Raw genomic sequence first — 13899 nt, forward strand, 5'->3', positions numbered from 1 at the left:
TGTGTGTGTGTGTGTGTTTGTGTGTCTGTGAGTGTGTGTGTCTGTTTGTGTGTGTGTGTGTGTGTGTGCATGCATGTGTTTACTTATCTGTGCGTACAATACACTGCATTGCATTGCATACACTGAGAGAGAGAGAGAGAGAGAGACAAAGTGAGAGAGAGCAGCTCTGGGCCTCACTCCTAAAACACAAAGATTAGACACCTGCTTTATGCAGATGACCTCATTCTATTGTCCACACAAAGAATTATACTTAGGTTGGTCTGACCTCATCTGCATCAGGAAATTTTAACAAAGCAATACAGTCACTCAAACAAAAGGCACGCAGGCATGTTTCTTAGTACAAAAAAACAAACAATAGAGCCCTCCACACTGGATTCGGTCGAAGAACTCTGAATGTTTAATGGAAAACGCCAAATAACGCGTGCGAGCAGAACTGGGACATTTACCATTACTGCTAAACAAACCAAAACAAGCCTTTCAATTCGTTCCCATCTACTGTAAACTCAAGTTCAAAAGACATTTTGTCTTAAAATACTAAAAAAACAAAAGCTAAAGCCTGACACTGAACACGGTCCAGTCAGTCAGCTGATGGGGAAGCTAACAAACCAGGCAGGCTCCCATCAGCACTGATTCAGAACAACACAGCAGAATAAAACTAGTCATGAGTTGGTCAAAAGATTGATATTCAGAATTTTGGAGAAATAAAACAAAAAAATCCAATGTATACTAAATTGTTATTTGACTAAACAAAATACAAATTATCTAAATAAAAGCAAAATCCAAACAGAGGATGTAAATTGGCTGTATATCTGCATTCTGTCAGAGATATGCGTATATGTGTTATCAGCTAAGAAAAACACCAAACTTCCCAATGTTAACCCCGGAATGACAAACTGGCACATCTCATAGGAGACTGGACTACCAATAAGGCAATTTAAATAAATTAAAAATTAATTGAGAGAGAGAGAGAGAGATAGAGAGATCATGCACACTGACTGTGCTTATTTCCAGACATCAGTGTCAGCTGTGGTTTTGCACAAAATCAGACAAAAACAAATGTTCTGTCTGGGCTGGACCATTCAAATGCAAATATTCACTAATGAGTAGAATTGTCACAAACATTTTCATTTTCTTTTTATTCCTCCTTATTTTCTTTTTCTTTCTACTTACTTGTATTTGGCTGCAGGACATTTGTATGGCTGCAGCTACCGGTGGACCTGGCAGACTTATTCGACTCTTTGACTATTGTAGACTCTTGCATGATGTAGCTCTTATGATTTGATTTTATATCATAGCCTACTAGTCAGTCAGCAGGATTCGTTTTATGAGTAAATAAGGATTATTTAAACAAGAAATGTACTAAGAATTTGCTTTTAAACACGATACCATCCACTCTCCCCGTGTTTCTCTGTATAACCATTATCACTCCCCAATGTAAATCCACAGACAGTTAAAGAAAGTTTAAGTCGAGTGCAGATATGAGTCGCGCATGCGTCACTTTGCAACATTTGAGTTGCGCATGCGTCACTTTGGGAAAAGTAGCCTACAAGATGCTAACGAGAGACTTCTGTAATGTCAGGACAGTAAAAATGGACTTACTTAACGAAGTTCGTGCACTGCTGGCTACAAGTTAGCATCAAACACAACAAAGGCTGTCAGTCGAATGGTGTTTTGAGCTAACGTCAGCAATCAGACATTCGTAGATAGATAAAACCTTTTTGAAATGATTCCAATCTTCTGTTATTGTTTGTAATGAGAGAAGCTCATTATTTCATAGATTTCACAAATTTAATTATGAAAGTTATGTCTTAAAACCGTTTTAATCTGAACATGTGCGACTGAAATCTATACTATACTACACTCAATTTACATCATGGAGTGACAACCGTTATTTAGGTCTTTGTCGCCATCTGCTGGAGAATTCTTTTATTTGTTTTATTTACAAAAGCAACAACGTAAAACAGCCTACTGTATGCATACGTATATACATTACAAATGTTGTCTGTGTAAGAAATAATTACCTGAGGACAAAACAAAACAACAAAAAGGGGGAGATACTTCTACAGATTAAAGGCAAAAAGGCTAGAGAAAACAAAATTAATATGTAGAGCAGCACAAAGGAGAGCTTAATCAAACTGTAGTTTCCTAGATATGTTACTATACATTTTCTTGCAATTTTATTTTATTTTATTTTTTTCAGTGAGAAAAAACCCGTGTAAAATCATTTATAAATCAAACAAATGAAGTGAAAATTCTCAAATTCTCAAACTCAAATATTGAGATCCCATGCACATCGGGGTTGTGATTAATTCGCATTATAAGTGATTGGGTGGCCAGAATAAACACTGTAGAAGATATCGGAAACCCTTGCCTAAGACTGAGCACCTCAAACCTAGGAGTTATAACAGGATTCAGGGACACAGAACTACATACAGTATGTCTGTATAAAATATTTTAACTGTTTTACAAAGGTTATACCCAAAGCCTAAACAATATCATATTTCAAATAAAAAAGCATGTTCAACTGTGTCAAATGCCTAATAAAAATCAAGAAATAAAATAAAAGCATCAGTGTCAATGGGGTCTCGATAATCAAGCATGTCTAGTAGTAATCTGGTATGATTATGTATACCCTTCATCAAAGCTGATATACACCCATCAATAATATGTGATAATCCCTCATTCAGAAGACCAGCATAAACAAGTGCCAGCAATTTATAGTCGTTACATAACAAGTTATTGGTCTCCAACTATCCAATAAACGATTATCTTTCTTAGGTTTGGGAATGATGAGACCATGTTTCATCACTATGGGAGAAAGATTACCTTTTGAAATACAATCTAAATAGGCATTATAGAGCATTTCCCTGATAGCACTTCCAGGTGATTTCCCCTTAGACATCTGATGAACTGCTGAATCTAGCTCCTCAATTCTTAGCTCATCTTCCATAACTTGTTTAAAGTTATCATCCACATCTGCTAGAGATAGGGCGCTTCGTAATTGTCAGATTTCTGTCAGGCACTGCGTGGGTCACCTCACATGACGGCGTATTGGCTGACGAAGGACCCACCAACGGCGTCTGATCGTTGCCTTCACGGAGTTTCATGGAGATTGTTTGCGTAAATGAAACTTTATCCATCTGAAATCAGAATCATCTTATCTAACACGCCGGTAAATATTTGATTGTACAAATCTGCATCTTATTCGTAATCAAATGAATGTTGTATGCATGTAAATTGTGCACGGGCTTAAGTAATAGAGCACGAAAAAACGGGATAGCGTCCGGCAAAAGTGGCGCTTCCTATGAATGGGTTCTCAGTCCTCAGGTTACAAGTTACTAAGTGAGCTGTATAGGCTAACTGGGCTCAGTTTTGACCAACTTGACCTGTCAAAGCTAAGGATAAATAACGTTGTGCTACCATGGCTTTGCAACAAACGAGCTTGCTAAGTTTGCAATACGTAATTATTGGTTATTTGGACTTGCAACGCGTAAAATTCGTCTTCTAACAGCTAAGCTAACGTTAGCAATGTTAGTCGGTTATTGTCATGTAATCTAGCTACGCCACAAATTAAGTTTGTGTCCAGCCAGCACGCTAACCCTCTACTAACTCTTAATATCTATGTTGCGAAGAGTTTATTCGTTTTTGGAAGGTAACTGGAACTAATTTGACCACAGTTCTACTTCCTTAACAGTGCAGCTCAGTTCAGTTTGAATATCCCTCTTATAATTAGAACGTTCAACACACCGTCGGGCACGGACACATTTAAAAGACTGGAAATGGGAAATAAACTGTTCATATTCCTAACAGAGATATTACTGTTCATATATCTTTCTTTGTTTTCCATTATTTCTCTTCAGTCTTGAGCTGGGCTAAGTGCTCTGTTCGTAGCCCCTGAAGAACTTTGTGGGGAAGCCACAGAAAGGGAGCCATGTTTCTTTACAACATCACCTTACAGCGTGCCACGGGCATCAGTCACGCCATCCATGGAAACTTCTCAGGTGAGATCGCAGCCTGTCGTCTTCTTGTTTAATTGGGTTTATCATAAGCCTGTCTGGCCATTTTCTACCTCTGTTGTCAAATTTATTTAAAGCTATAGGGGTAAGACCACTTCTTGGGAGTTGGGTGGTCAGTGCATTGTGGTGCGGCTGTAACTCGGGTGTAAGAAACAAATGTCCATTTATTGTAAGGCTTGTGTCTGGTGTTACCAGACACAAGCCTGGCATCTCCTTTCCATATGGCAAAGTGTCCTTGAGCAAAACACCTAGCCTGAAACTGCATAAACTGTAGCCTACAGGTGGGAAAAGTGGCTTGAGATGTGTATGTATCTGTGTAACGTAGACCTGTCTTTTCATCAGTTGTTTTGCATTTTATAAAATGGGTTTAAAAAAATAATTTTCCTTCTGTCTGTTATGGTAATTGGTAAGGGTTGGAATCTTTAGGCACCTCCATGTCAGAGGGCTACAATGTCACTTTTTAAAATTTCTATACATGATTCATATTTTCTGGCTGTGTGATTACTATGTGTAATGATTCCTAATAAAAAAACAGATTAATTTACTTCCATAATCTTTTGACACCATTTGCATTAGGGCAGTAAATGCAAAACTTCTATCTACTCACATTTACAGAAAAATTAAACAATGATGGCTCATTGGCCAGCATTCTCACTGTAAGAGTTAGGACATTCAAATACTGGCATTGTTAATAATAAAAAATAAATCAGTAAAGCTCTATCATAAAATTTAACTGTTGATAATTTGATCTGCAACTTGCGCTTGTTAATACAGGACAGATGCAACAGACTGATTTAAAATGCACCAGACCATAACGCCAAAGGGACCTGACCAAGCGTCTTTATGAGACAAGTTGGGAATGAAAGCAAGTTATGTGCGTATGAAGGCAAATTGTAGCACGGCTCAAGCACTTTGACCACATGCGTCACTCCTGTCTTCTCTACAACAGTGCAGTTGCATATATGCACAGCAATTAACACTTTTGCACCATCCAAATCTGCAGCAGTAAGCTGCCTGAGCGCTGTGGGGAAAAGGACTCGCCTTCTGGTCTGTTTTTGTCTCGTTCTGTTAATTTACACGTTTGGGTAATGCCTTTGTTACATTTCCAATTATTGGCTTTTCTGTATCGAGTCATAATCTTTCAACACAGAATCACAATGCATCTAAGACTCAATTATTCCCCCCATCCCCTAGTAATTGGCCTGGCCAGAATTGTGTACCTATGGGCGGCTGTGGCTCAGTGGTAGAGCGGTTGCCTGCCAATCGGAAGGTTGGTGGTTCGATCCCTGCCCCTGCAGTCATTGTCGAAGTGTCCTTGGGCAAGACACTGAACCCCGAGTTGCCCCCGGTGCTGCGCATCGGAGGTGAATGTGTATGAATGTTTATCTGCTGAGCAGGTGGCACCTGACGGCAGCCGGCCACAGTGTATGAATGTGTGTGAATGGGGAATGTTTCCTGTAGATGTTGAATAGTAGGCTTTGAAGCAGTTGTTAAGACTGGAAAAGCGCTATATAAATACAGCACATTTACATTTATTCTCAATTCTCGTCCAAATGCACACTTTTGTGTTCCATTTGTGTTTGTATGTTGGGTCTGTTTATCAGATGCACGTGCCTTGCATTTTTCAGTGATGATTGAGTTTTTGTCACGTTATCTTCATCATGGCTTATCTCTGACCGAAATCAGTGGAGAGAATGCAAAACCAATGAATGTAACAACAAAAACCCCAGTATTTTTCCGTGGGTTTAAAATTATTACATGCTTAAAATATTACTTAAAGTGATGGTTCAGAGTAATTTCACCCAAGGGTCCTTTGCACTTTGACCATGGGCCAAACAACCCCCAAGAAGCTTTTTTTTCATGTTGGTCAAACATTGGGCGAGTTAGAAGTTTGTATAATTTCGGGCATTATTAGTTGGTAATTTACGAGATACACAGTTGGTTCCATTAGCGCCTGCACTAAGCTATTCAGCTGATAACGCTAACTCGCCCAATGTTTGACCCAGGTGAAAACAGCTTCGGGGGTTGTTTGGCTTGAGGACGGGGTGCAAAGGACCCTAGGGTGAAATTACTCCGAATTATTACTTTAAACTAAAGGTCACTTTAAACTAAAGGTCTCGTCATGATTGAAATTTGATTTGTAAAACACACAACTGCAGAAACTTATAGAATATGCCATACTCACTTTAGTTTTCACCATTTTGATATTTTCCAGATCAAATGCTGAAAAATTTATTTTTAAATGTAACAGTTCTCAACTTAGAAATACATTCTGACTGCACTTTTATTTCTGTGAAAGGGGGGCAGATTTTATGTTAAATATAAGGCATTTAATTACCGTCTTTGAACCATAATACACAAAAAAGCCATTCAATGTTTCTTTTCAGTTAGCTGACTGATGTGCTGATGTGCTCAATGTTAAAAAAAAAGATGTTTGTGTCTTGTTAGGAACCAAGATGCAGGAGATTGTTGTTTCTAGGGGAAAGATCTTGGAATTATTGCGGCCAGACGCCAACACAGGAAAGGTGCACACTCTGCTTACAGTGGAGGTGTTTGGCATCGTTAGGTCCCTGATGGCATTCAGACTCACTGGAGGAACCAAAGGTAATTAGCCAAAGGTGCATGCGTTACAAACATGGGTTATATAATTAAAGACACCATTCTAAATGTATGTTTCCCTCAGATGATTGATTTTCATAAAATAATGAGAGTGCGTGCAGAGTTAGCTACTAGTTTCACATTCCTGGTTGAAAGGTTTCCCTGAGATCTGACGTTTAACCACGATTTTCCTATATCCTTGTATGTTTGTAGACTACATTGTTGTTGGAAGTGACAGTGGTCGTATTGTCATCCTGGAATATCATCCATCCAAAAACATGTTTGAGAAGATCCATCAGGAAACTTTTGGAAAGAGTGGCTGCCGGCGCATCGTCCCCGGACAGTTCCTTGCTGTCGACCCAAAAGGCCGAGCTGTTATGATAGGTAAAGAGTTAAAATGGTTGTATGAATTGTGCAAAGACATCTGCTTAGCATTAAGTACTTTTTATATATTCATTACAAATATATTTTATTGGCCTGGGTCTTTGTTTTTCTTTTACAGAGGAACAGGAATTATAAGTAGAGGCATGTGAACCTTTTAAGAAAGGGTTGAAGACTAGCGCTATACAAATTCAATTTATTATTATTATTATTATTATTACTAAAGTGTATTTGTTGCACCCCACTATGATGTACTAATAATGCTAAAGTGAGTTCAGATATTGCAGTATACAGTTTGATCAATTGTTTTGCAGTAAATTAGCTTATACAAATGAGTACATTTAAAAATATGAAGGTAGGATTTATTGCAGACTGCGTTAGGCCTTTCCATAACTCCTAAGATGTATGATGCAATCTTAAAGAATAGTGTAATATTAATATATTATGTATGTTGTATCCTTTTAAAGGTTTTATACTTACAGGAAAGCTATGTATATTAAGATGACATTACCATAAGTGAGGTTAAATTAAGCATTTTGAATGGATTTTGTCCCTGTTTAGGAGCCATTGAGAAACAGAAGCTGGTTTATATTCTGAACAGAGATGCAGCTGCAAGATTGACTATCTCCTCTCCACTGGAAGCCCATAAAGCAAACACGTTGGTCTACCATGTAGTAGGAGTCGACGTCGGCTTTGAAAATCCCATGTTTGCCTGCCTCGAGATGGACTATGAGGTAAGGTTATGCCTTTAAGACGATGCACAGTGGCTTGTGTTGGAGATGTGATGAGTTTGTCATGTCTCTTCTCTGACTATCACTGGAGAAAGATTTACCTCTCTGATCTCAGCACATAAGTAACATTTTTAATCACCATAGGTAACAAATGTTGTCTATCCTGGTGCTGTAAGCATTTCTTTTTAACCTTTTTGTCAGTTTTTAATTAATTTATAGTTGCCACCACTCCCATTATGTCTTAGGCTATGCTGTACCTAACAGCAACCATTTTGAAAACCTCTGATCCTATTTGTTGTAGGGATGAGAACCAACACTACTGACACCTTCCGGTTCTAAAATGACAAAACACAGACGATTTTTTTAAAGCACTGTAGGGACCTTAGTGACGATGCCAGTGTTGGCAGCATTGGTGCTGCGCCGCTTTGGGAGCTGATGGGCGCAATATACGCTCCAGAGTGTTCCAGTACTTACATTCAGAAACAAGTGGCCAAAGTCACACCCTTCTACTTCCGGTGCACTGTGACCATTAATTGCACTAATATTGTTCTATGCTCTATTGCACATGTTTTGTATGTCTTATGACATTTTGATATTTTTCAGATTTTGTTAAAAATTAGTTAATGTTTAAAGTTAAAGTACATGGAATCTTAGAAAATCCTTTTCATCGTTGTATTGAAATCGACACTGAGATTTGTGTTATTTTTCTGGTATTGGCACTAATTAATGAGATTTTGGTATCGTCACACCCCTAATTTGTTTATATTTGCTCTTTCCAGGAAGCCGACAATGACCCAACTGGAGAAGCTGCCGCCAACACGCAACAGACACTCACCTTTTACGAGCTGGATCTCGGTTTGAATCACGTGGTCCGCAAGTACAGTGAGGCTTTGGAAGAGCATGGGAATTTCCTCATCACTGGTAAGCAGTTGGGCACGTGTGGTCGCACACTCCAAGGGTGAAACAATAGTTGCATGTATCAATTATTAGTTGCTTCGGTAGTTGTCGGGAACAAAAACTGGCAAGCACGCAGCTGTCGCTCATGGTTGGAGACTGTCAAAAGTGGAGCCAAGAAGGGGCTGGTATGTCAAGATACTAATTGTATTTTGACAATGAAAAAATTATTTAAAATAAGCAAGTTTTAATTTGTTTTCAGAATAACCTATATACGTCCATGGTAAGGTAATGCAGAATGGTTTATTAGATTATAATGCATTATTACACACATCAAAGTGTTGTTGATATGATGAGTTTGTCATGTCTCTTCTCTGACTAACGATGGAGAAATATTAACACCTCTGATCTCAGCACAAGTTTACCAACATAATAACACACAATAAAGTTAAAGTAGAAAGGGGAGACCTCCGTTTGGAAAACAAGAACCCATCTTGCTTTTGGATAGCAACGGTTTTTACCGCAGTCATAATTTTAAAGAAACTCATCCCATCAAACGGTCTCCTCTGTCTAGTTCCTGGTGGTGCAGATGGGCCCAGTGGAGTTCTGATCTGCTCTGAAAACTACATCACTTACAAGAATTTTGGAGACCAGCCTGACATTCGCTGTCCCATCCCACGGCGCAGGGTAAGTCCTTAATAAAGGAGTACAGCATGAAAAACAAAGGTTTATACTTGTTTCGCTCAGTCAACTTTACCACACACTATCAATGCTGGCTTTCTGAGTGTCTTTTACTCCAGCTTCCTACGAGCATGTCAACAAAATGTGACACTTCTGTTGACTGTAAGGATTCAAGCTATAATTTAATGAGTATAAATGTTTTAATCCAGTGCTATGATTTAAAATGGAAGCATGTTTTTTTTTCCTGTTTAATTGGAAGCTGTGTTACAATTAAAGTCCTTAAACCCACTCCACTTTTTCTAATGTGCGTTTGTGTCGGGTCCCTTTTTTTCTCTGCAAATTTATGTAAATTCTCCTCCCTTTCCTCATCTATCCCATCCTGCAGAATGACCTGGATGACCCAGAGCGTGGCATGATATTTGTCTGCTCAGCCACTCACAAGACCAAGTCCATGTTCTTCTTCCTGGCCCAAACTGAGCAGGGAGACATCTTTAAGGTTACCCTGGAAACAGATGAAGAAATGGTGAGCAAAAATAAAAGAAGGGTGGAGGGTCCGGCCTCCGTAGTATTGTCTTTTTGTGACATAATTCTTAATCAAGTTGACATTGAAACAGTTCTGCATACTTGTAATAGCCCCTAGTTCTAATGTAAGACAGAAAAGCAGCCATGCTTAAGCAGTGGCAAGCAGTCACTGGTTAATGTTCCACGGGTTATTTATCAACTTAATGTCATAGCACAAAATTGTATATTTAAAAGGGGTCTGTGTTGTTTCACAGGTAACAGAAATCAGGCTGAAATACTTTGACACTATCCCTGTGGCAACAGCCATGTGTGTCCTGAAGACGGGCTTCTTGTTTGTGTCTTCAGAATTTGGAAACCAGTAAGTCATTTGTCAGCATCTACATTTTTATTTGTAGGAATACAACTTTCAACCATTTTGTATGTTTCTTTGGCTTCAAAACCATCAATTGGTTTTGGTGTTCAACCTACTTTGTTTCCGTTAGTTACCTTTACCAGATCGCCCACTTGGGTGACGATGACGAGGAGCCTGAGTTCTCCTCTGCAATGCCACTGGAAGAGGGAGACACCTTCTTCTTCCAACCCCGCCCCCTCAAAAATCTTGTGCTAGTGGACGAACAGGAGAACTTATCACCCATCATGTCCTGTCAGGTGTGTGTGTATGTGTGTGTGGGCGTGGGCACTTGTGCCCAAACAACTGGGCCTTCCATATACTTTGGAGCAGTATTGCTGTAATAAAAAGACCTAATTTGATTTATTTTTGCTGGCTCATTGTCTACTCCTCTTTATGTTTAACAGATTGCTGATTTGGCCAATGAAGATACACCACAGTTGTACGTTGCCTGTGGACGAGGACCACGGTCTACTCTGAGGGTCCTTAGACATGGATTGGAGGTACACCCACGCACTTAACAACGTAATAAGTATGCAGGCGAAGATACTGCTGGCTTTAAAATGATGAGTTTGTTCATGTCTCTTCTCTGAATAAAAGCTGAAGATTCTTTCAATCACTCTGATTTCAGCACAAACAGAATCTGGTGTTTTTATTAGTGTTGTCAAACGATTCAAATATTTAATTGCGATTCATCGCATTAATGTCGTAGTTAACTTGGAATTAATTGCACATTTTTATCTATTCTAAATGTCCCTTGATATCTTTTTGTCCCGTTAATTATTTTTTCTTCTCATTTTAAGGCTCTTATCAACATGGAAAAGTGGATTGGCTTGCTTTGTGCATATAGCTTACTGTAGTGTTCAATTTCGCACCTAACATTCTCACTTGGAGCAAATAATCTCTCACACAATGTAACACTGTCCATCAATAAAAGGGTGAAAAAATACTTTGACGGGGGGGAGAATTGGCATCCGCTGTGTGCTTGGCCATCAAGTGGTATTTCAGACTAGACGTGCTGCGATGATAGCTCAGTTCACAACGACAAACACACAGATCCCTTTGGTCTTGTCAATGGAACCATTTGGCAACTTTTAGAAAGTAAACTTTGCATCCGGAATCTTATTGGTATCCATTTTGACATAACGCTCTCGCCTCGCAAGCCCAAACAAGTGTGTGTGGCGTGCCTGTTGTTTTGTTTCCGGTCTAGTTAGATCCAGTGTGATGTTGTAGTTTTTCTAACAATACTAGTTGTTGCAACAGCATGGGCCAAAAAGAACGTTAAACTCACAATAAAAAAATTGACGCTTTTAAAATGGGTTTTTATTGATGGTTGGATGTGAATGAAAGCCAGGACTGTCTTGTGTGGCACATTCAGACCTTAGACGTTGGGCATTGGTGTTAATTGGATATACAATGAAAACCTTTCCCTTGTATTATTAAACCCCCTTTACTAATTAAAGGCACATATTCTAATGTTGAAGGAGCATTATATCAGCAGTCTTTGTAAATGCGCCATCATATTGGAAGAATTGCCGCTTGCGTGAGCTACATGTTTTGCGCAGTGCTTGCATACAGTTGTTCTTTTATTCGCCGTTTTTTTTGTTGTCTTTCATGTGTAACACTAAATGGGTACAGACCAAGACTGACAGTTGCACTTGGCACCTCATCTGTGCCAACTGAGAAGTCATTTTTGACTGAAATCTGTGATGCTAAAATGAACCAAACTATACATACGTGCCCGAACCAACAGTTTTTTTTTACTCAAAGCGTCCTATTCCTACTGTAGAGATTGTTTAAATTATTGCAGTAAATATAAAATTAAAATAATAAAATAAAAATTAAACAGTCATATTTGATAATCCTCTTTTCTTCCTTTTTTGTATTTTGTTCTTTCTCTACATCCTTCCCTGTCTGTCTCGATCAGGTATCAGAGATGGCTGTGTCTGAGCTGCCCGGTAACCCCAATGCTGTGTGGACAGTACGCAGACATGTGGAAGGTAATGCATGTCGTGTTTCTGACATTTTTTTCCAACCTCCCTCAAAGCAAATTTGCATTCTGCCTAACAGTCGGTTAAAGGATAATGTCAATGGAGGCGGTGATTATGGGTAGTGCCGGGCAGTATACCGTATACTGGTATTAATTCTCGTACAGTATATATATATACTTGGCCGTGGTAATGTTAGACATGTCCCTTCAAGCATGCAGCGGAGCAACAACATGAACGCAATAACAATCCACCTACGGTCCCGCTACAGACCGTTGCGAAAGACAGGTTCAGAGCAATGATTAAAACACTGGATTTAAGGTGTCTTGCCTCGCTGAAATACATCCGCCAATCTATTATTCAAACACCGAAGCAGGCTCACAGCAGAGCTACGTTCAGTTGCCCACTTTTCTACAACGACCTAACTTACCTGTGGCCAAGGTAGTGTTTATACAACTATTTTAAAACTATGATGTTTTGAAAGGAAAAACAATGTTAAAGTTGTTTGTGTATTAATTTGATTTAAGTTCATTTTACAAATTTACAGTTTACACATGAAAAATAGTTTGGATTCTGTAACTGTTTGATGCTTTTTCCTTCATATAACGTTATTGTATAATGTTGTGGAGCCAAGCAAATCCTTTAGTCATCAGTTTTAGTAAACATGATAATATTGAAAATAGGGTCTGTTCTATGTACTCCTGACAGTAGAATATGTCATTAACGTATATAAAGGCCCAGTCAAGCAAAAGAAGGAAAATACATATAAAATAAATACATATATAAAATAGATATATCATGAAACCGCCAGAATCTCTATTTTTGTTTTATATATATTTTTGTTTTATCTCTCTCTCTCTTGCCCTGTGTAAGCCTGTTGGGTGCTAACGCGAGCAGGAGGATAACACGGTCTAGACAGCACCGATTGTTTTCGTTTTTCTCTCTACTAACAGCACTCCAAGTATACAAACAGAGCTACGTGTTGGAATCAACTGGAATTCTCCTTTAACTGTTCCCAGACAACGGAGTTGGTTTTGCCTTTTTTGCTCACCAAACGCTGCTGTGGCTGCCTTCCTACTGCCATCTTTACTCGAGTTTTTAAATTCCAGCGGATGACATGCACATGACTTGCCTCCCTGACTGTAAAGGCTGAGAGAGTTTATGGCTTCGGGCGGGGCTGATGTGCACCTGTTTGTCATTCAGAACACAAGACAAAATAAGAGTGTTCTTGCAAAACAGAACATGGCAAAATAATAATTTTTTCTCAATTATACCATTTTGGCGATTGTTGGGAGCCGAAATTGAATGCGAAATTCAATTAATTGCACAGCCCTACTGTTGATGTAGTGTCTTTACCATGAGTTTGTCTTTCAGAGGCCCATTTTTGCTCATTGCTTGCTTTATTCATCAAATTCAGCATCAGCACAACTCCAGCATCATTTTTCTAATCCGTGCTTCTTTGTCTTTTTGTCTCTGCCTTTTTTTTTTCTTCATCAGATGAGTTTGATGCCTACATCATAGTATCTTTCGTGAACGCTACTCTGGTTCTGTCTATCGGGGAGACTGTAGAGGAAGTGACAGATTCTGGATTTCTGGGAACAACGCCTACTCTCTCCTGCTCACTGCTCGGTGAAGACGCGCTAGTGCAGGTGGGTGCAATGTCAGGGTTTTCCCTATCGTTATAAAGTGTAATTTTTGCG

The 13899-nt window shown here is 39.0% G+C and overlaps 1 protein-coding gene across 1 annotated transcript in view; it reads left to right on the top strand.

Moving 5' to 3' along the window:
• Positions 1 to 2900: 2900 nt before the first annotated feature.
• Positions 2901 to 13899, top strand: part of sf3b3 (splicing factor 3b, subunit 3) — a 30362-nt gene continuing 19363 nt past the window's right edge. The window contains exons 1-13 of the mRNA XM_032522745.1: positions 2901 to 3172; positions 3861 to 4001; positions 6465 to 6620; positions 6828 to 6998; positions 7557 to 7729; positions 8506 to 8647; positions 9195 to 9307; positions 9687 to 9824; positions 10078 to 10181; positions 10306 to 10471; positions 10619 to 10714; positions 12139 to 12211; positions 13697 to 13848. Of these exons, the coding sequence (XP_032378636.1) occupies positions 3932 to 4001; positions 6465 to 6620; positions 6828 to 6998; positions 7557 to 7729; positions 8506 to 8647; positions 9195 to 9307; positions 9687 to 9824; positions 10078 to 10181; positions 10306 to 10471; positions 10619 to 10714; positions 12139 to 12211; positions 13697 to 13848 (1554 nt within the window). The 5' untranslated portion in view covers positions 2901 to 3172; positions 3861 to 3931. The remainder of the gene's footprint in view (positions 3173 to 3860; positions 4002 to 6464; positions 6621 to 6827; positions 6999 to 7556; positions 7730 to 8505; positions 8648 to 9194; positions 9308 to 9686; positions 9825 to 10077; positions 10182 to 10305; positions 10472 to 10618; positions 10715 to 12138; positions 12212 to 13696; positions 13849 to 13899) is intronic.

This window comes from Etheostoma spectabile, chromosome 8, assembly GCF_008692095.1.
Source record: "Etheostoma spectabile isolate EspeVRDwgs_2016 chromosome 8, UIUC_Espe_1.0, whole genome shotgun sequence".
Lineage (NCBI taxonomy): Eukaryota > Metazoa > Chordata > Actinopteri > Perciformes > Percidae > Etheostoma > Etheostoma spectabile.